At 38.6% G+C, this 21,812-nt stretch overlaps 1 protein-coding gene across 1 annotated transcript in view; it reads right to left on the bottom strand.

Moving 5' to 3' along the window:
• LOC126161661 (uncharacterized) overlaps nt 1-21,812 on the bottom strand; it is a 221,210-nt gene that overhangs the window by 104,314 nt on the left and 95,084 nt on the right. The window contains exons 5-6 of the mRNA XM_049917656.1: nt 20,753-21,021; nt 5,388-5,511 (exon numbers count right to left, since the gene is read on the bottom strand). Of these exons, the coding sequence (XP_049773613.1) occupies nt 5,388-5,511; nt 20,753-21,021 (393 nt within the window). The remainder of the gene's footprint in view (nt 1-5,387; nt 5,512-20,752; nt 21,022-21,812) is intronic.

The following is a 21,812-nucleotide window of genomic DNA, read 5'->3' on the forward strand; positions in this document are numbered from 1 at the left end:
TGTATCTCACTGCTGAATCTGTGGGGCTGCATGTCTGAGACCTGCATTGTTACCTGTTCATTTCCACATTTTTCTTTGGTGCTCATCAGACATCAGACAAATGCTGTACTTGTTTGTGAAGAGTACCTGATGCCACTGATCCAGGTTATGTTCTAGGTGTTCCCTTGTCTATCATCCTTGAACATCATGGTGCTGTTGGGGTCTGTATGGTTGTTTGTAATAGATGTCTAGAGGCCCAATTGATCATTTGGAGAGCACTGAATAAGTCTGGGATACCAAATTACTTTAGAAAAAGAAAAAAATGGGGTGTGCCATTCAGTTGCACTCTACTTGGGACATGTGCGAGCCATTATTTGTAGGTAGAAGTCATCAGGTGTTGTTGTTTACTGGGGGGTAATGGTATGGACTTCATGAGGCCCTGAAGCTTTGTTCAGTTTTATCAATTTCTACTTTTACTCAACTCCACTGACACTAATACTTATATCATTCATATTTTTGGTGGTACGAGGTTCAATTTGGGACAATTCTCCTGGGTTTTCCTTTCTATGGAAACATTTGAAAATGGGTTTAAGCATTTCAGCTTTTGCTTTGCAGGGTAGCAATTTCAGTATGTGCCTCTTTTGCTAAGGACTGGACACTAACTTTGGTGCCACTATCAGCCTTTGCATATTATCACAATTTGTTTGAGTTCTGTGAAATATCACTTGGCAATATTCTGCTACAGTAATCATTGAAGACATCACACATTGCTCTCCTGACAGCCAAATGTGTTTCAATCAGCATCTTTCTGTCTATAGACCTTCACTTTGTTTAAGGTCTATTAAGCAGTTATCTCTGTTTCTTTACAGTGATTGAATGCCATGGATGTTCCTCCCATTATGAACTGTTCTACTGGGTGCATATCGGGTAAATATCTATCTACTGCATGGTCAACTATTCTTTTAAACTTGAGCCAGAGTTACTCTACACACTCCTGCCCTGTGCTGAAGGTTTCAAGTTCCTCATTGAGAAAAGACACTACTGATTTTTTATCTAGTTTACTGAACATATTTATCTTTGTGATTGTTTTAGTTGTCCTTTTTACTTTGGTAATCATTGTTGCCACAACTGTGTCATGGTCACTGTTACCAGTTTCAAAGTGGACATCCCAAAGATGTCAGGTCTATTTGTCGCCATTAGATCCAATATATTTCTATCATTAGTCGGGTTCCTAACTATCTGTTCTAGGTAGTTTTCAGAGAAGGCATTTAGTAATGTTTCACAGGATGTCTTATCACACCCACTACTAACAAAACTGTAATTTTCCCAATTAATTGTCAGATGATTAAAGTCTCCAAAAATGATTACAGTATGATTGGGGAACTTAAGTACAAGTGAACTGAAGTTTCCTCTTTAAGTTTTCAGTTACATCAGGAGATGAGTCTGGTAGGCAATAGATGGATCCGATTATCATTTTATTCCCACCCTTGATACTGAGTCATGCCCAAACAATTTCACATGCAGCTTCAGTGTCTATCACTGGTGGATTTGAGATTCTTGTCTACTGTGACAAATACACCACCTCCATTTCCCTTTTGCTTGTTCTTTTGATACACACTTAAATTTTCCTCAAAAATCTCACTCTTATCAATTTCAGGTTTTTTAACCAGCTTTCTGTACCTAGTATTCTGTGATACTGGGTTACACCACCCATATAGACTGTATATTTCATCAAGCTTCTGACTGCAATAACATTATGTAAGTTTATTTAATTTAAAGAAGAAAAATATTTTGTCATAATGTGATTGGAAAAATAGGGAAAGAAAGAATCTGTAACGTAATGGTAACCGGTATAAGGAACATCTTTAATGTCTTGAGTTTCACAAAAGTGGTAGTATGTTCAGTTGATGCACCTTTGGTGTAAGTCAGTTCAGTGGGCAACTTCACATGCTACCATACAATAACAATGCCTCCACAGTCTAAGCATGAAATGACTAGCAGGAACCTGTTGATAGTATCAACAGTGTACATGAGCTGTGTTGCCATATTTACAACTGCAAACACTATGTACCTATTGAACTGCATTGGAAATGCAGGTTTATTTATCCCCATTACACAGATGTCTGTACATAACAATTTTCTGTGGTCAGTTTAGCATTGAGAAAGAGGTTTCTGGTATAAAAGAAACACAAAAAATGAAAATTATGAGGGTGGTGCAAACCTTTTTTTATAACGTTTCACATTGGTCTCATGTGTGCTGAATTTCCTGGAGAATGAGCAACTCCCATGTAGGAATCAACATGGTTCTCACAAATGTCAGTCATGTGAAACACAGCGTGGACAGTTTGTTTATGAGATCAAGAATACAGTAGATGGCAGAGCACAGGATGATGTTTTTCTTGAGTTGCAGATAGCCTCAGACACAGTTCTACACTGTAGTCTAATAAACATTATACTTGTAAAAACAAAGATGATGAGACTTACCAAACAAAAGCGCTGGCAGGTCGATAGACACACAAACAAACACAAACATACACACAAAATTCAAGCTTTCGCAACAAACGGTTGCTTCATCAGGAAAGAGGGAAGGAGAGGGAAAGACGAAAGGATGTGGGTTTTAAGGGAGAGGGTAAGGAGTCATTCCAATCCCGGGAGCGGAAAGACTTACCTTAGGGGGGAAAAAGGACAGGTATACACTCGCACACACACACACACACACACACACACACACACACACACATATCCATCCACACATACACAGACACAAGCAGACATTTGTAAAGTCTGTACATAACAAATGTCTGCTTGTGTCTGTGTATGTGCGGATGGATATGTGTGTGTGTGTGTGTGTGTGTGTGTGTGTGTGTGTGTGTGCGCGCGCGAGTGTATACCTGTCCTTTTTTCCCCCTAAGGTAAGTCTTTCCACTCCCAGGATTGGAATGACTCCTTACCCCCTCCCATAAAACCCACATCCTTTCATCTTTCCCTCTCCTTCCCTCTTTCCTGATGAAGCAACCGTTTGTTGCGAAAGCTTGATTTTTGTGTGTATGTTTGTGTTTGTTTGTGTGTCTATCGACCTGCCAGCGCTTTTGTTTGGTAAGTCTCATCATCTTTGTTTTTAGATATATTTTTCCCACGTGGAATGTTTCCCTCTATTATAAACATTATACTTGGATACAGAATGTCCAAACTAATATGCAACTGGGTTGAGGGCTTCCTAACAAATAGAACTCTGTGTATCATTCCTAATAGAAAAGCATTGCCAGAAGCAAAGATAACATCCAACATACCTCACGGCAGTGTGATTGGGCTGCTGCTGTACACAAAGTACATAAATGACCTGACAGGTAACATATGTAGCTATATGAGACTGTTTTGAAGATGAAGAAGCTGTTTTCAGGGGAGTTACATAATTAGAAACTTGTTTCAAAATGCAGAGAGACTTGTAGATGATCTTTGTTTGGTCCAGATATTAGCATCTGGCCCTAAGTATTAATAAATTTAATGTAATCCATGAGGCAAAGTAAAAAAATAAATAACATTTCTGATTCTTTCTTTTTTGTAATTATAATAGTGTTAACAACTATTATCAGAATTTTCAGATAATCTCCTGAATAAAAGTAACAGTTTTATTGTTACGCAAAATAATACACCTTTGTCCATTAAAAACCATGACACTAAGAAGGATAGGATGTAACAAAATTTTAAATATTCTACATATCCAGTGTGGCATGAAGAATAGATGATTACATTTGTAGGTTATTCTGGGATACATGGTGTGAAAAATATAGTACACAGAGCTGCCAATTTTGGCAGCAACAAAGACTTAAACCCAGCTGGATGTGGATGACAGATACGACTGTGTTACTCCATGCAGCTTCAGCTGTACCCCAGGGATTGTGAATCTTAGTGGCTAGTGAATGAAGGTGTGCCATTTCATGGCAAACACATGACCAGATATTTTTAATTAATAAGAAATTTGCAGAACATGCTGGTCTGGGCAACTGTTGAGCAGTCTGTGTTGAGGTACATCAGGATAGCATGGATGACCTGCAATCTTGCATTTGCTTGTTGAAAGGTAATATCATTGAGACGTCAAAGATTGGGTGCAGGCACCAGACTCAACACAGCAGAAATGTTAAGGATGGCATTCACATGACCAGCAATGTGATGCAAAGGACATTGTGTTGTGTCCTCCATAGCACCCTACACCAAGACACAAAGTGCTTCCCCTGATGATGATGACAAATGCAATCACGCAATGTTCAGTCTCCTAGGAACCTCCATACATGGCTAGTTCTATTGTGATATTGTACACAGAACTGGAACTCAGCTGAAAAGATGACATGGTGCCACTCCTGTGACCAGTGTTGTTGTTGGTTGGACACTTGTCAGGTGAGCCTCTTTATGGTACCATGTCAAGTAAAGCTGCAAATTGTCACCATATTGTCAGTCCTTGGAGTGCCAGACAATGTTACTTTGTACACATTGTTCTTGTCTTGCTGACCGAAAATATTTGACATGACTATAACGCTGCTCAATTGAGTGATCAACACCATTTTGTTGGTTCGTGGTAGAATATTTTACACATTATGAATGAAAGAACACACAAAACTGGTGTATATTTTATAAACCAGTTTCCATCTGTTATGTCAATGCCAAATGCCATCCCACGTGGAATGTTTCCCTCTATTATATTTATATATATATATATATATATATATGTGGCTGTGAACATTTTGTGTGATCAAAAATGTTAAACCAGCAGCACATCTACATAGTATTTCAGCTGCCTTCCAAAGATGACAATTGTTACTGTAAGTTTAGGAGTAAACTGAGAGGAATTATTTCAGTAAAAATGTGATGTAAACTATTTAGCTAAGATGAAATATGTGACACACCAAGTAATGAACAACATAACAAATTGCAAGAATTGTTCGAAGAAGAAAAATAAGTTGAATAATATATAATCGACTTTGGTTAGATATTCCAAGGGGTTGGTTGGAAAAGATAATCTTGTCCTTAGCGGGATCAATATCACAAACTGGTAAAATATTACAAGTGAAACTAAAGAGATAAGTGAAACAACTGTGATTATAAGTAGTAAGATTTTTCTAACAAAGTGAGTGCAACTATAGTAATTGAAATAAAGAAAAAATGGGGAATGTTAGGAGTAGTAATTTACAAGATGGTCTGAATGGGATTGTTTGCAGTATCTTCAGTTTTGCTAAAATCTTAATCATCTGTATATCCAAGAATGTAGCAAAACTCATGCCTATTTGGCTTTATTTACATGCCATCTTTATTGTGTTGCAATTTTTTTGCTTATTAGTGTAAATATAAAAATTAAATTTGAGATACTCTGTATAAATTAACTTAAGAATGAAAAATTTTAAGTTTAAATGTACCTTGAATAGGTTCAAAGGATGAGCTTTCACTCGCGATGAGCAATAGCTTATGATTATCAACTGATACTTCAACTGGGCAATAGATAGCTGCATTGAAAATAAGCCGAAAGCGATACCTGGAACCCTGAAAATGAAATGAAGACAACACTTTTATTTACCAAATACTTAAAAGAAATGAATAGAGGTCACTGATATTGATGGTTTGATCAACAGCAATTTTCCAGGAAGGAAGTAAACATTACAATACACTGTTTTCATATAAATCTGTCACTGATTTAGAAGTACAAGTTTTTCATAAATTATAAAAATAACAGATCATTCATTTGACTATTAAAATTCAGAAAAATTTAATAACTGAAACTATTTCCTGCCATTGTTCTTGAAAAAGTACATAAATTAAATCATCACAAAATATGACATATGTGAAAGGAAAAAGTATTGTCCATAAAACTGAAGTTAGACAATGATAGAAACATATTGCAGACTATCATTTGATATACATGACACCACTGAGTAACACATGACAGTAGACTTTGCTACTTAATGAAAATAATCTTCTTGGAATGCAAGTAAAAATGTCAATCTAGGAGGTTCGTCTTATTTATTTTATTCAGTGAAAGAAATCAGTATGCATGAAAGCTGGGAACAGGAAGTAGGAATAGCCAATGAAGACATGGAAACATACAGAGGGAATTTAAAAATGTTACACTGAACAGCGTAAGTGGATTAAGACAAATATGTCATACAACTCATGGTTTCCTTCCACCACACAACTTTTGTTAATCTATTCTACATCTACATGGTTACTCTGCAATCCACACTTAAGTGCCTGGCAGCAGGTTCATCAAACCATTTTCATACTACTTCTCTACCATTCCACTCTCGAATGACACATGGGGAAAAGAAACACCTAAATCTTTCCGTTCGAGCTCTGATTTCTATTATTTTATTATGATGATCATTTCTCCCTTCGTAGGTGGGTGTCAACAAAATATTTTCACATTCGGAAATGAAAGTTGGTGATTGAAATTTTGTAAATAGATCTTGCAGCAAAGAACACTGCCTTTGTTTCAGTGACTGCCACCCCAACTTGTGCATCATATCAGTGACACTCTCACCCCTATTGCATGATAACAAATGGTTCAAATGGCTCTGAGCACTATGCGACTTAACTTCTGAGGTCATTAGTCACCTAGAACTTAGAACTAATTAAACCTAACTAACCTAAGGACATCACACACATCCATACCCGAGGCAGGATTCGAACCTGTGACCGTAGCGGTCGCTCGGTTCCAGACTGCAGCGTCTAGAACCACACGGCCACTCCGTCCGGCGCACGATAACACAAAATGAGCTGCCCTTCATTGCACTTTTTTGATGTCTTCGATCAATCCTACCTTGTAAGGAACCTACACTGTGCAGCAATATCCCAGCAGAGGACAGACAAGTGTAATGTATGCTGTCCCTTTAGTGGGTTTGTCACATCTTCTAAGTGTTCTGCCAACAAAGTGCAGTCTTTGTTTCACCTTCCCCAGAATATTATGTATGTGGTCTTTCCAATTTAAGTTGCTCGTAATTGTAATTCATAGGTATTTAGTCGAATTGACAGCCCTTAGATTTGTGCGATTTATTGTATACTCAAAATTTATCGGATTTCTTTTAGTACCCATGTGGATGACCTCGCACTTTTCGCACCATACAGAAATTCTCTCTAGATCATTTTGTAATTGGAATTGATTGTCTGATGATTTTACTAGATGGTAAATTACAGCATCATCTGCAAACAATCTAAGGAGGTTGCTCAGATTATCACCTTGATCATTTATGTGAATCAGGAACAGCAGAGGACCTATGAAACTACCTTAGTGATGGTAAAATTTCTGTGCAACTCAGTAGGTATGTCAGTGGTTTCTTGGGCACTGATATACCCATGGATACAAGCTACAAAGGTCATTGGTGCCTATCTGGGGCCAGAGGAGGTTTGAAGAGAGTGAGCGATTCAAATGGAGAGGTGCCATGCAGTGGCACTGGGGTTGTTGGAAGTAAACTGGAGCAGCAGCAGCAGCCAAGGTTTGGATCACATGGAGTGGAAGCATGCATTGTTTCTGTTAGTATTTACAGAACCTTAGGCAATTCTAGGGCAGTCACTTCTGCATTGTGGATTTGCAAGACTTATGAAAAGCTCACTTTTGGAAATACGTAAGTGTCAAGCCCGTGGGTTTCTCTCACCTTCCTGTTCAATACCAGTGTCACAGTTGTCATAATTTCCTAGTATAAGTACATCTCCCAGTGTGGTTACTGTACCTATATTGTGTGTGTGTGTGTGTGTGTGTGTGTGTGTGTGTGTGTGTGTGTGTGTGTGTGTGTGTGTGTGCTCAGGTGACACCTGTTTAATTTGGTCTAAAACTGCATGAGTCGTTGATCTGTGCTAGATTTATGGACCTGTTGTTCATGCAAAGTTTGTTAATGTTCAGACGCACTTACAGTTACTATTTTGCTAAATTACTGTAATTTGCTGTGTACTTTTGTTTATGTGTGAAAGCACAGTTGTGAGTTAACAAGCACCAACTGAGCCCAGGTGATGGTTGGTCACTGGCTCAGTTCAAATTTGTACCGTGTATTGTCTACATCGTTCTGTCTTGCAGTGTGACACGTTCTCTCATCGCTGGTATTGATAAATATAATTAAGGTGCTTATGTATAGGATTGTTGAGTCTTGGGTCCAGCTGACCTGTTAAGTAATTTAGTTCGTTGAATAACATTATCTTGAGAATTTAACAGCTTGGAGCAGTAGGTGTTGTACCACCTCACTTAAAACTTACACCTCAATCAAAACCTGTTCTGATATTTGATTATGCCATTGAAGTAATTGGCATTAAGTCTTTATTTCAAAGAGTCCTGTGTGGAACAGTGATTATTCAAAGATTTAGACAAGTTTGGTAAAGTTTGCCTTGTATTTGACATTTGACATTGCAAGTCTCACATAGTCTTGGCTGTTAAATGTTTCTTGTTCTATTGAGGAAAGAGCGGCATTATTTTTCCATGCCTAATCTGGTTATAAATTGTTTAAATAAGAATAGCAAGGGAAGACTTACTCCCTTAGGTGCCGCCACATCTCAATGCCAGTTAATGTATAATTTGAGATCTTTTTAATTAAGAGGAAGAGATAAAGAGGTTGACACAGGAGAGGAATTCATGGCAGGCCACATCAGTCCAGCCTGTCTCTCTATAAGGTAAAATTCATCACATTTTTATGAAACCGTACTTTTATGCTGTTAAAGTAAGTTCACAGTTTATTTAAGTGCTTTAATGCTGTTTGGGTAAATGCCCATTTTGTTTAAGGGACACATGTGCATCTGTGTTTTGGAATATTTGTGTATAGTAATCGTTGATGGATTTAGACCAGTGATCTGGGCTTGTGTGATTGATGTTTTGATTAAAAAGATGTTTTAATGGTTTCATAAAAGTTTTTAATATCAAAGAGCAAATTATACAAAAAAGGAATTTTAAAAAAATTGGAAATTGTTTTTAAATAAAAATTTTGTTGTTATGTTATTAATTGTTTATTTGCACCAGCACCTTTCATCTGCCCTCACCTGATCCTTGCCATTTCATTGGTAACAGAATAAGGTTAGGGCCAGTGCTGGGATTCTGATACCATGTGGGGTAGTTAGTTTTAAGGTTGTTGAGTTTAGTGTTGAATTTAGTCTGTGTGGCTTGATCTTGTTTCAGGGGAACCGATAGCAAGGAATCAATGAATCCAAGATATGTGGTGGGAATTTCTTTTCTGAATAAGAGCCAACTTCAATATGAGCTGAAGATCAGAGGAGAGCCACTGAAGGGAGCATTGCAGAATTAGCTCAAAGATTGATATGAGTCTTAGACCACAGCCTGGCAGCGATGAGGGACAGTGTTGGTGAGTATTGAGATTGTTAATGCATTTGGATCATATGAAGAATTGTGTAAGGGACCTGTAAGTAATAGACAGAGGAAGTATGGATCAGTATGGATCAGTTATCCCAGAGGTTACCAAGTTGCAAATGGAAGTTGTAGCATTGCACTGGTCAGAAGATGGAGATAATGAAATAACTACAGATTAGTAATGGATTCAGGGATGTACTCGTTCTCAATTCTTGGAAGACTGGCAGCTGTTTAGCAAATTATTGAACCTATTGTGGGGTATAATCCAGGGAGTTGCTAATCTGTCTGCAGGTCACAATGAAAAAGTGGTAGATTTTTTGTGGTTGACACTGAAGTTACAGGATCAAACAGCCATCATAAATACTTCTGATACTGTAGAATTGCAAGTTCTACATACTTTGGCCAGTGGGATTTTTAGATATGTTAATTTCTGGCACCATTGAGCATGATAAGTGCTTATATTATTTTTGATCTAAATTACTAGAAGATTATTTTCTGCCCGACTTTGCCATGAGTTAGCTATATAGTATTTTTACTATGACAAGGCCGTACTGAGGTTTTGAGGCAGTACATTGTGAAAGTTAGGATAGCAGTCTCTGCTTTGTGGCTTTCTGTTTCTGAAACAGAAATAGTTAATAATATTTTGCTGGGAATAAGACAGGAGGACCCTTCTCATATTTTGTTTGCAAGTAAACAAGAAATCTTACCCCAACTGGATTGATTAGTCTCCAGTATAGAGGAAGTGTGTTTTAGTGATGAAAGACGAGGACAAGTGCTCTGTGATAATAGTTCAGGAAGTAATGGTGCAGCACAGTTAAGGGGATGAAAAGGAGTTTGATGCAAACCATCAATTCTCTGTTTTCGATGTAATGATGAGCTGGGGCACGTAGTTATCAGTTGTCTGGTTCTTAAGGGGAAAGAGGGGCGAAGTTAACAACAAACTTGTGCAGGGTATGTTTGTAGCTTGCATGTCCTGATTACTAATTGTTGTAAGGTTAAGACAAGGCAGTTTTCACAATTTCCATTTGTTACAGCTAGCCTAAATCATGAGCCAGTTGCCACGTTGCTCGATTCAGTCAGTAATATTTCTCTGATCAATTGTTTTTGGTTCCACTGACTGTCAAGGTTATGTAAAGATTCTAAGCTTGAGAAGTCATACAATGTGTGCTGATCTGTAAATGGCAGTCCGCTGCTCATAGTGGAATTGTTAAAGTTGTACATTAGCATTCAGTAGTTGTCATGGCCTTTAGTATTCACTGTGGTTAAGGGGCATAGTATTGAAGTACTGTTGGGTTGTGATTTCTTCCAGAAGAAGGGATGTGTGCTGTATTATGTTGATAAGCAAATCCATTTCAAGTTCAGCCCTGACCAGAAGTTTCCACTGTGTCAGTGTAAGTGCTTTTACAGCACACATCCATTAAAGTGCATGAGAGAGGGGTTTGTTGTTCTCATTTGAATCAGGAATAGGTGGAAGCACTGTTACACAAAAATCAAACAATGGAAAATTCAGGATGGAATGTAACATTATTATGAAAAGGAAAGTTGCTACTCATTGTATAGCAGAATTGCTGAATTGCAGATACATGGCATGTAAGTTCGATGAATGCTATCAGACAACAAACAAAATAAAAGATACAAACAAATATTCCTTATTGCCCTTCAAAATAGGCACTAGCCACTACAACACACTTTTGACAACGTTCATACACCTTCTGCAAACTATCAGCAAAGGCCTCCTGTGAAATCAATCGCAGAACAGCTGTCACACGATCTTTGATGGCATTCATGTCCACACAACATTCACCTTTCACGGCAGCCTTCAAGCAGGGAAAGAGGAAGAAGTCCATAGAAGCCAGATCAGGGGAGTGTGGAGGGTGTTGAAGAACAGTTACCATCTTCTGTGCCAGGAATTGATGGGCATGGATTGTACAGTGTGCAGGGTCATTGTCATGGAAAAGTGTCCATTTTCCAGTCCTGCGGAACACTGGTCACACCCACCAGATATGCTGTAGCAACAGGTTCAAAACAGACAGGAAAAATGCAGCATTAATGGTTTGACCTGTGGGAACATTTTTCTTGTGGATGATGCCATTGTTGTCAAAGAAGGTGATCAATAGTGTTTTCACCCTGGATGTTTTTTTTTTCTTTTTTTTTTTTTCTTTTTCCAGGGAAGACAGCAAACACCATGACATAGATTGCTGTATTGAATCCGAATTGAACTGGTAGCACCAGGTCTCGTCATCTGTGATGATGGTGTTCAGAAGCAATGGATCCTGGTCACACATGGACATGAAATCACCAGCAGTTTCCATCCATTTTGCTTCCTGATTGTCTGTGAGCTTGTGCAGCACGAATCAGGAGCATTCTTCCACTTACACAAATCACTGCGGATGATGGTGTGCACCATGTCCTTGATGGTGTGCACCATGTCATTGCTAATGCCCAATTCCTCTGTAATCAATCTGAGAGTCCATCGCCAATCTTGTGCCAGAATTTGTCGCACTTCCTCAATCTTTTCTGGAGTTCTGCTTGTCAATGGCTGACCTAAACGTGGCTTGTCTACAGGTGTTTCCTTCCCTTCACGGAAGCATTTAAACCATTTGTACACACATTTTCTGTTCACAGCTTCTCTCCTGTACACCTGCACCAAATCAAAGCCAGTTATTGTGTTTTGTATGGACTGAAACCTTTTTGAATACATCTGTGTACTGACTGGTTTAGCAGCTATAGCTGCAGTCTTATCCCACCTCTTGGACTCTGAACTAGGTGATCTCAAGTTCAAGTGTGTTTATAATTATCTGGCTGATGTAGTGATACACAGTGAGACCTTTGAACAGCATCTGGATCAAACTGCATGAGCATTGCAACATCTTCATGATGCAGGTCTTACTGTGAAGCTGTCCAAGGTAAACTTAGCATGGGAAGAGATTTCATTGCTGGGACACCTGGTGTCACTGGGGGCATACAAGTCGATTGTGAATCCACTAAGGCTATTCATTCCTTCCCACTACACAGGAATAAAAAAGATGTTTTTTTTTCATAAATTCATCTCCAGTTTTTCACAACTTGCTGCTCCACTAAATTTATTGATGAAGAATGTCGAAATGTTCCAGTGAGGTGACACTCAGCATGCAAGGCCCTCAAATCCACTTCGGATAGTGCACCAATCCTGGCCAAGTCTGACTTTGAAAAATAATTTATATTGCAGACTGATACATCTAATTTATATTGCAGTGGTTCTGTAACAAGCTAGTGAGGAAGAGTGTAAGCCAATAGTCTTAATTTTCAGGGCATTGTTGGCTGTTGAGTGAAAGTTCTCCCTCTATGAATTGAAGGCATCAGCAACACTCTTCGGTCTCGAGCATTTTAAACTGTATCTGGAGCACAATCCATTCCTACAGGAGACTGATAACTGTGCTTTGACTTGGTTGTTGGCAACACAGGAAGACAGTTAATACTGATAGGTGAACGGTGCAGATCTTGGCCTTCCAGTTTTAGGTACAGCACTTGAGAGGGTAGTCAACATTCTGAGCAGGATGTTTCAAGTCAAGGGACAGGGTGGAGATGAGGAGGAAGACAAGGAGGTATTTATGAGAAGGACCAGAGGAACAAGGTCTCATGGTGGCTACAGTTCTGTGTGAGATACCTGCATTATTTGGTAATTTGGCTGAGAAGCAGGAGGAGGGTCCTCCCTTGCAAAAAATACAGAAGGAGCTCTAGGAGGGGAAGCTGGTGCCCAGATATTCTCTGAAAGGTATGTTGTTGTTGTTGTTGTGGTCTTCAGTCCTGAGACTGGTTTGATGCAGCTCTCCATGCTACTCTATCCTGTGCAAGCTTCTTCATCTCCCAGTACGTACTGCAGACTACATCCTTCTGAATCTGCTTAGTGTATTCATCTCTTGGTCTCCCCCTACGATTTTTACCCTCCACGCTGCCCTCCAATACTAAATTAGTGATCCCTTGATGCCTCAGAACATGTCCTACCAACCGATCCCTTCTTCTGGTCAAGTTGTGCCACAAACTTCTCTTCTCCCCAATCCTATTCAATACTTCCTCATTAGTTATGTGATCTACCCATCTAATCTTCAGCATCCTCCTGAAGCACCACATTTTGAAAGCTTCTATTCCCTTCTTGTCCAAACTATTTACCGTCCATGTTTCACTTCCATACATGGCTACACTCCATACAAATACTTTCAGAAATGACTTCCTGACACTTAAATCTATACTCAATGTTAACAAATTTCTCTTCTTCAGAAACGCTTTCCTTGCCATTGCCAGTCTACATTTTATATCCTCTCTACTTCGACCATCATCAGTTATTTTGCTCCCCAAATAGCAAAACTCCTCTACTACTTTAAGTGTCTCATTTCCTAATCTAATACCCTCAACATCACCCGACTTAATTCGACTACATTCCATTATCCTCGTTTTGCTTTTGTTGATGTTCATCTTATATCCTCCCTTCAAGACACCATCCATTCCATTCAACTGCTCTTCCAAGTCCTTTGCTGTCTCTGACAGAATTACAATGTCATCGGTGAACCTCAAAGTTTTTATTTCTTCTCCATGGATTTTAATACCTACTCCGAATTTTTCTTTTGTTTCCTTTACTGCTTGCTCAATATACAGATTGAATAACATCGGGGAGAGGCTACAACCCTGTCTTACTCCCTTCCCAACCACTGCTTCCCTTTCATGTCCCTCGACTCTTATAACTGCCATCTGGTTTCTGTACAAATTGTAAATAGCCTTTCGCTCCCTGTATTTTACCCCTGCCACCTTTAGAATTTGAAAGAGAGTATTCCAGTCAACATTGTCAAAAGCTTTCTCTAAGTCTACAAATGCTAGAAACGTAGGTTTGCCTTTCCTTAATCTTTCTTCTAAGATAAGTCGTAAGGTCAGTATTGCCTCACGTGTTCCAACATTTCTACGGAATCCAAACTGATCTTCCCCGAGGTCGGCTTCTACTAGTTTTTCCATTCGTCTGCAAAGAATTCGTGTTAGTATTTTGCAGCTGTGGCTTATTAAACTGATTGTTTGGTAATTTTCACATCTGTCAACACCTGCTTTCTTTGGGATTGGAATTATTATATTCTTCTTGAAGTCTGAGGGTATTTCGCCTGTTTCATACATCTTGCTCACCAGATGGTAGAGTTTTATCAGGACTGGCTCTCCCAAGGCCGTCAGTAGTTCCAATGGAATGTTGTCTACTCCGGGGGCCTTGTTTCGACTCAGGTCTTTCAGTGCTCTGTCAAACTCTTCACGCAGTATCGTATCTCCCATTTCATCTTCATCTACATCCTCTTCCATTTCCATAATATTGTCCTCAAGTACATCGCCCTTGTATAGACCCTCTATATACTCTTTCCACCTTTCTGCTTTCCCTTCTTTGCTTAGAACTGGGTTGCCATCTGAGCGCTTGATGTTCATACAAGTGGTTCTCTTATCTCCAAAGGTCTCTTTAATTTTCCTGTAGGCAGTATCTATCTTACCCCTAGTGAGACAAGCCTCTACATCCTTACATTTGTCCTCTAGCCATCCCTGCTTAGCCATTTTGCACTTCCTGTCGATATCATTTTTGAGACGTTTGTATTCCTTTTTGCCTGCTTCATTTACTGCATTTTTATATTTTCTCCTTTCATCAATTAAATTCAATATTTCTTCTGTTACCCAAGGATTTCTACTAGCCCTCGTCTTTTTACCTACTTGATCCTCTGCTGCCTTCACTACTTCATCCCTCAGAGCTACCCATTCTTCTTCTACTGTATTTCTTTCCCCCATTCCTGTCAATTGTTCCCTTATGCTCTCCCTGAAACTCTGTACAACCTCTGGTTCTTTCAGTTTATCCAGGTCCCATCTCCTTAAATTCCCACCTTTTTGCAGTTTCTTCAGTTTTAATCTACAGGTCATAACCAATAGATTGTGGTCAGAGTCCACATCTGCCCCCGGAAATGTCTTACAATTTAAAACCTGGTTCCTAAATCTCTGTCTTACCATTATATAATCTATCTGATACCTTTTAGTATCTCCAGGGTTCTTCCATGTATACAACGTTCTATCATGATTCTTAAACCAAGTGTTAGCTATGATTAAGTTGTGCTCTGTGCAAAATTCTACCAGGCGGCTCCCTCTTTCATTTCTTACCCCCAGTCCATATTCACCTACTACATTTCCTTCTCTCCCTTTTCCTACACTCGAATTCCAGTCACCCATGACTATTAAATTTTCGTCTCCCTTCACTATCTGAATAATTTCTTTTATTTCATCATACATTTCTTCAATTTCTTCATCATCTGCAGAGCTAGTTGGCATATAAACTTGTACTACTGTAGTAGGTGTGGGCTTCATATCTATCTTGGCCACGATAATGCGTTCACTATGCTGTTTGTAGTAGCTTACCTGCATTCCTATTTTCCTATTCATTATTAAACCTACTCCTGCATTACCCCTATTTGACTTTGTGTTTATAACCCTGTAGTCACCTGACCAGCAGTCTTGTTCCTCCTGCCACCGAACTTCACTAATTCCCACTATTTCTAACTTTAACCTATCCATTTCCCTTTTTAAATTTTCTAACCTACCTGCCCGATTAAGGGATCTGACATTCCACGCTCCGATCCATAGAACGCCAGTTTTCTTTCTCCTAATAACGACATCCTCTTGAGTAGTCCCCGCATGGAGATCCGAATGGGGGACTATTTTACCTCCAGAATATTTTACCCAAGAGGACGCCATCATCATTTGATCATACAGTAAAGCTGCATGCCCTCGGGAAAAATTATGGCCGTAGTTTCCCCTTGCTTTCAGCCGTTCGCAGTACCAGCACAGCAAGGCCGATTTGGTTATTGTTACAAGGCCAGATCAGTCTGAAAGGTAGGGGTTATATTATTGTAAGTGACAGGACAACAGGGATAAAATCTGTCTGCCCATTCAGTTAATAACCCTGGTATTTCAGTATTTGCATCATTCACTGTGCGAGGGGCTCTTTTTTTTTTTTTTTTTTTTTTTTTTTTTTTGGGGGGGGGGGATGAATGAAACTATAGTAAAACATAAGGCTCAGTTGACATGCCCACACTTAACTTGTATGTTTGTAAGATGGTCACAGCTTGTGAGTGGTGTATTAAAGCTAGAATCAACCCTAACAGCTGGTTGGGGAACTTAATTCTGACATGCCCACACTTGACTTGTATGTTTGTAAGATGGTCACAGCTTGTGAGGGGTGTATTAAAGCTAGGACCAACCCTAACAGCTGGTTGGGGAACTTTATTCTGACTGGTCTGAACATCCTGTGGATAACGTGTTTATAGATTACCTGGGACCCATGCCCCAGATCCATGAGGATCATCATTACATCATAGTTGTTGTTGATGCCTTTTCCCAATTTACACCATTTGTTCCCACTAGATCAGGTACCACTTCAGTCACACTCACTCATCTGCAACAAATAGTTTGCACATTCAGTGCTCTGAAGATTCTGGTTAGTGATAATGCACCAATCTTCTTGCCTAGAGACTTCGGGTTCTGCTTCAAGAGTGCAGTGAAACTCATGAGCACAACCCTTTACCATCTCCAACCTTCATTTGCTGCGAGAGTCATTTAAAAGCTAAAGTCAGTTGTACCATATTCCATGCTGAGATGTGAGGAAAGTGGGAAAGGTCCATACCCCAGCTAAACTTTGCATTCCATATAGCAGTACATGAAGCTCATAAAACAATACATACCAAACTCATGTTCACCTCCCTGATTAACTCTCCCCTCTGTTAATGATTATAAAGAAACATTTGGAGGCAGTTTGACATAATATCTGGCTTGCACACTGCTGGGAGGCTGCAAGGTTTTGTTCAGGAAGGCATCCTGTCAGTCTCAAGGAAGGGGATGTGGTCTGTCTTAAGAAGGATAACCAATAAGATAGTGCCTTGTTTTATAGGGCCACAAACGGTCATTGAGATACATTCACATACTAGTTTCTTGGTCCAGTATCAAGCCACACAAAAATGTGTAAGGGCCCATATCAGCTAGCTAAAGGTGATGGGTAGTAAGTGAAATGGTAGTAACTTAACAGGCATTTCTGCAAAGCCCCAGCCTTCCGTTTCTGTTTAAGGGGTGGGGGTGGATGGCGTTTTCGCGCCAATATTTTGCTATAAAGTTGACCCCGGGAACTTGCAGTCTCCAGTGACAGACACTCAGCTGAAATATCGTGGCAAGAAGCCAACATGATCCGGCTGCAATCCTGAAATCTCATTGAACAGTCATATGATGTGTTTTTGAAGCAGAGTACTGGTGATTGATGACTGTTTCATAGTGTGATTGGTTCAAAGGACAGAGAAGCAGGAAAGTAAAATAGACAGGCTCCTACTTTGTATGACATTTAATATTTCTAGCAGTACAATTAAAATGGCACACTCAAATTGCGTCTTGGATTCAGTTCCATGTTTTTGGACATTCTATAACTGAATAATGTCTTGTGAAGCTGTTTATTCATTGAAGTATCATGTGTTCCATCAGCTTCTGAACAGGTGGAACATTAAAGCAGGTTTTATTAAAACAAACTAATGGCATATGCTTAATAACACTTTGCTTACAAAATTCCAAAGTGTAGACTATACAAGTAATGTCAAAAAAATCATGGCACTAATAAGGAAAAAAGTGCACCTTGAACAGCCTACCGAAGTAAAATGACTTTAAAATACAGAGATGTATCTGTATCTACCCACCAAAGTCATATTATATGTAACATTCTACTTTGTGTACAACTAATGTTTAACAGTTACTAAATCTAACACATCAAAGCACAATGTACTGAAGAAACAGTACAATGGGACAAACAGTTGAGACCAGTAGATCACAAGAGCCACAAATGTGTTACTTCATACAAAGCTAAAAATTTGTTTGGGACAATACAGGTAGCACTTACAGAGTTATATGTTTCAAAAATAAATTGTTTTGTTGTCACAAATTCTTCACCTTATTCACCATCAAAGAGCAAATTAGGAGTTTCATTGTAGTGAATAAAACACAGTCGAATCAAACAACCTGTGGCAGTATCTGGTTAGTTTAATCAGAATAGCTTTTTATGTTGGACTGCTACAGTGAGGATGCACCAAAGTAATGTAGCATGTTCTCATGTTGAACTTATCAACTTTCAACTTCCAAACGAAGTTCTAAATCAGTCCATGTACCAATTTGCAAATTTTGAGTTAGATTAAACACAGGGTATTTCATTGTTTTTGGCCATCTATTTTTTTTTTCATTGAAATATCCAATTCTTTAGCAACAGTTGAAATTTATACCTTCACTTCATTTTTAGACCCTGCTACCCTATCTTTCTTTCTCCTAATAGATGGTCCAGTTTACTTTTATTTCATTATTTGATTTGCATTCATGACACTTAGCTTTTTGTTTGCTTAACCAGTTTTGCCATTATTTCCTCACTTCAAAGTACATTCATTATCCTGTTAAGACTTTTGTCTAGTAATCCATCAATTTTTGTGAGTTCTACTAGATCATCATTCCCATCTGTTTTTGGTCCTAGTGCAAATTTTGTTTCTGCAATCAATGTGTTTCAAGTATTTTTGGCCAATGTTTAAAAAATGATGTTACACGTAATATTTTTTTGATTTTCACATGACCCACTATAAAACACAGAGTATTGTTTCATTGTCTTTTTTTTTCTTCCTGCTTTGGAAGAAGGACTTTGTCTGGAGGCTTAAATATTTTGGCGGTCTTTTCCATTTTGCCTGTCTGTGATTCAACACCTCCTCTATATGATGAGCAGCAACTTATGCTTTCCATAATGTTGTTATTTCAAAATGGAAACAGATGGTATACAAAGCATAGTCTGCTCCAGTACACACATATACATCAGAAGTGTGGGAAATGAAGAAAAGGAATGTGAGAATATAAAAGTTTGTGAGATAAAATTTCAAGGAAGTAGAATAGCACTTACTAGAATGGATAAAGTAAGGACTGAGACAGTGGGAGAAATAGTGAAAAAGAAGCCCATGCAAGAGACATAAGAAAAGACAAGATTAAGATGGCATGGGCAGCTTAAAAATGGGTGTTGGTAGGCTACTGAGACAGAGAGAGATGGATTGATGGAGTGAAGGAATGTTTGGTGAAGAGAGCAGACTGGGACAGAGTGCAGAAAGCAACATGGTGGGAGAACAGAAGAGGTTGAGGAGGACATGCACCAAACAGACCCAGCTAGGGTCACTTCATTGTTTAAAGGAACTCAGCACCTTTAATTAAAATGATCTGAAATTGTACATTAACTGGCCTTGAGGTGTGGCACCATTAAAGAGAGTAAGTCTTCCCCCATTATTCTTATTTTAACAATGTATACCCATGTCGGGCATGGAAAATAATATAACATATATCAGAACAAGTTTATGTTTTACCTGAGATGGTACAATGTCTGCTTCTGGAATGATATTAGTTAGCATTAAAACAAGATATTACGCACTGGATCAGCTGGACCCTAGCCTCAACAAACCTACACACAAGCACCTTAATCATACTTGTAATACCAACGATGAGTGAACACATCGCACTGCAAGGCAGAGTGGCATGGACAATTCACGAATTAGAACTGAGGCAACAACCAACCATCGCCTGGGCTCAGCTGACACTCATTAACTTACAACTATGCTTCCACATGTAAACAGAAGTACACAGCAAGTTACAGTAATGCAGTAAAATACAAAGAGCAGAATATAATCACATTAGCATGAAACACTGACATTAATGGACACAGTTCTATGCAAGCACTGTCACTGCAAGTGTTTCTGAACATTAACAAACTTTGTGTGAACAAGAGGACCGAAAATCTAGTACAGATCAGTCACTGATGCACCTTGGACCAAATTAAACAAACATCACCTGAAACTTAAACCTACAGTTAGACATGTCCACAAAATATTTTAACACCAAATGGTAACCAAAAATGCCTTCAAGGGCAAAATTTGTTACAGCCAATTTAGATACTGAAAATGACTAGTGCTATGCTTGACCTAGGTTAGAGAACTGCTTGCACATAATTGTGTCACAAAATGTCAGACCATACACACTGAAGCAATAAAGGTACATTAACCACACTGGCAGATCCACTTACACTAGACAATCCTCATTACTGTGCATTTTCACGTCAATTCTTTGCTATAAAGTTGACCCTGGGAACTTGCAGTCTCCATTGACAGACACTCACCTGAAGATGGCTGGACAATTGCCAGCTGAAATATCATGGCAAGAAGTCAACATAGATCTGGCTGCAATCCCGAAATCTCATTGAACATTCAATATGCCAGGAAAACTTCAAGAATCACACATCATATGACTTCATAAACAGAGTTAAGAAAATCAGTTACATGTGATCAAGAAACTAAGAATGCAAAATTTCCTAAAGTAAATATTCTCAAATGAATGACAAGTATGTTTTTGGCTTACCTGTGAAACGTTAAACACCTCTCTTGGCATTGTGAAGGTTTCATTATCAAGAAAATTTCCTTTTCCATTTATTATATAGCCATTTCCAAAAAGATTTTCATTTCTATTTAGTACTGTTTTAACCACATCCCTTGTTGGTTCATTGAACCAATGCCAAACAATAATTGTGTGTTCCGGTAAGTCATTGTCATAGAGGTCATTATTGGGTTCTTTGGCTGGAGGTTGACGTACAATCATAGCTCCAAAGAGACCATCAGCCTCTTGGAAACCTGTTAAAGAAAAATTGATATGTTTGGACTTATTACGCTCTTAAATTATCAGGTACATCTCTATAAACTAGGCAGTACATTTAATGGTGAGTTGCTTTTTATCAAGAGATTAGGGTGTGCACATACAATCATGAGGCCACAAAATAATTTAGTGATCTTTTATGCATATATCACAAACACAGATAAAGGGTAAAAGCATAGATGCCTAGAAGCATTGCATTAGCAATAAAAAAAGCAAAATATATCTCAAATTTTATTGAAGGTAGAATGAGTAAAGTTCTACTAAACCATAACAGAAAGCAAGACCATATGACAGTCAACTTGATTTGGCAGCATCCAAATTCATTAATGTATTTTTTCAGCTTATAGTTTATTACAGTGTTTGCAGAAACAGATGTCTTCAAGACGATCATGGCTGAGCAACATTATTATTTTTGCTGCATGTTTTTGAGCAAGGAAGACTGTCTTCTTTAAAGATCAGTTAGCTCACAACATTGTTGAATATGACATTATTAAATGAAAAAATGTTAAATATTTTAACTTGTTGGTTTCTTTCTCTCTAAGGTTTAGAATGATTTGACGTGAATATGTTACTGAGCTATATAAGTTGATCTAGGAGTTCAAAAAATGTGCATTTTTCAATTTAAATTCTCATCAATACAGGCACCTAACATTTTGAAGTTTTTGCCCTAGTTATTATATTCTCACCATGTGTTTCATGTATGCAAGTAGTTGGTGTAGTACCTCTAGATCTACATCTGTACTCTGAAAACCACCATGAAGTGCATGGA

This window comes from Schistocerca cancellata, chromosome 2 (genome assembly GCF_023864275.1).
Source record: "Schistocerca cancellata isolate TAMUIC-IGC-003103 chromosome 2, iqSchCanc2.1, whole genome shotgun sequence".
NCBI lineage: Eukaryota > Metazoa > Arthropoda > Insecta > Orthoptera > Acrididae > Schistocerca > Schistocerca cancellata.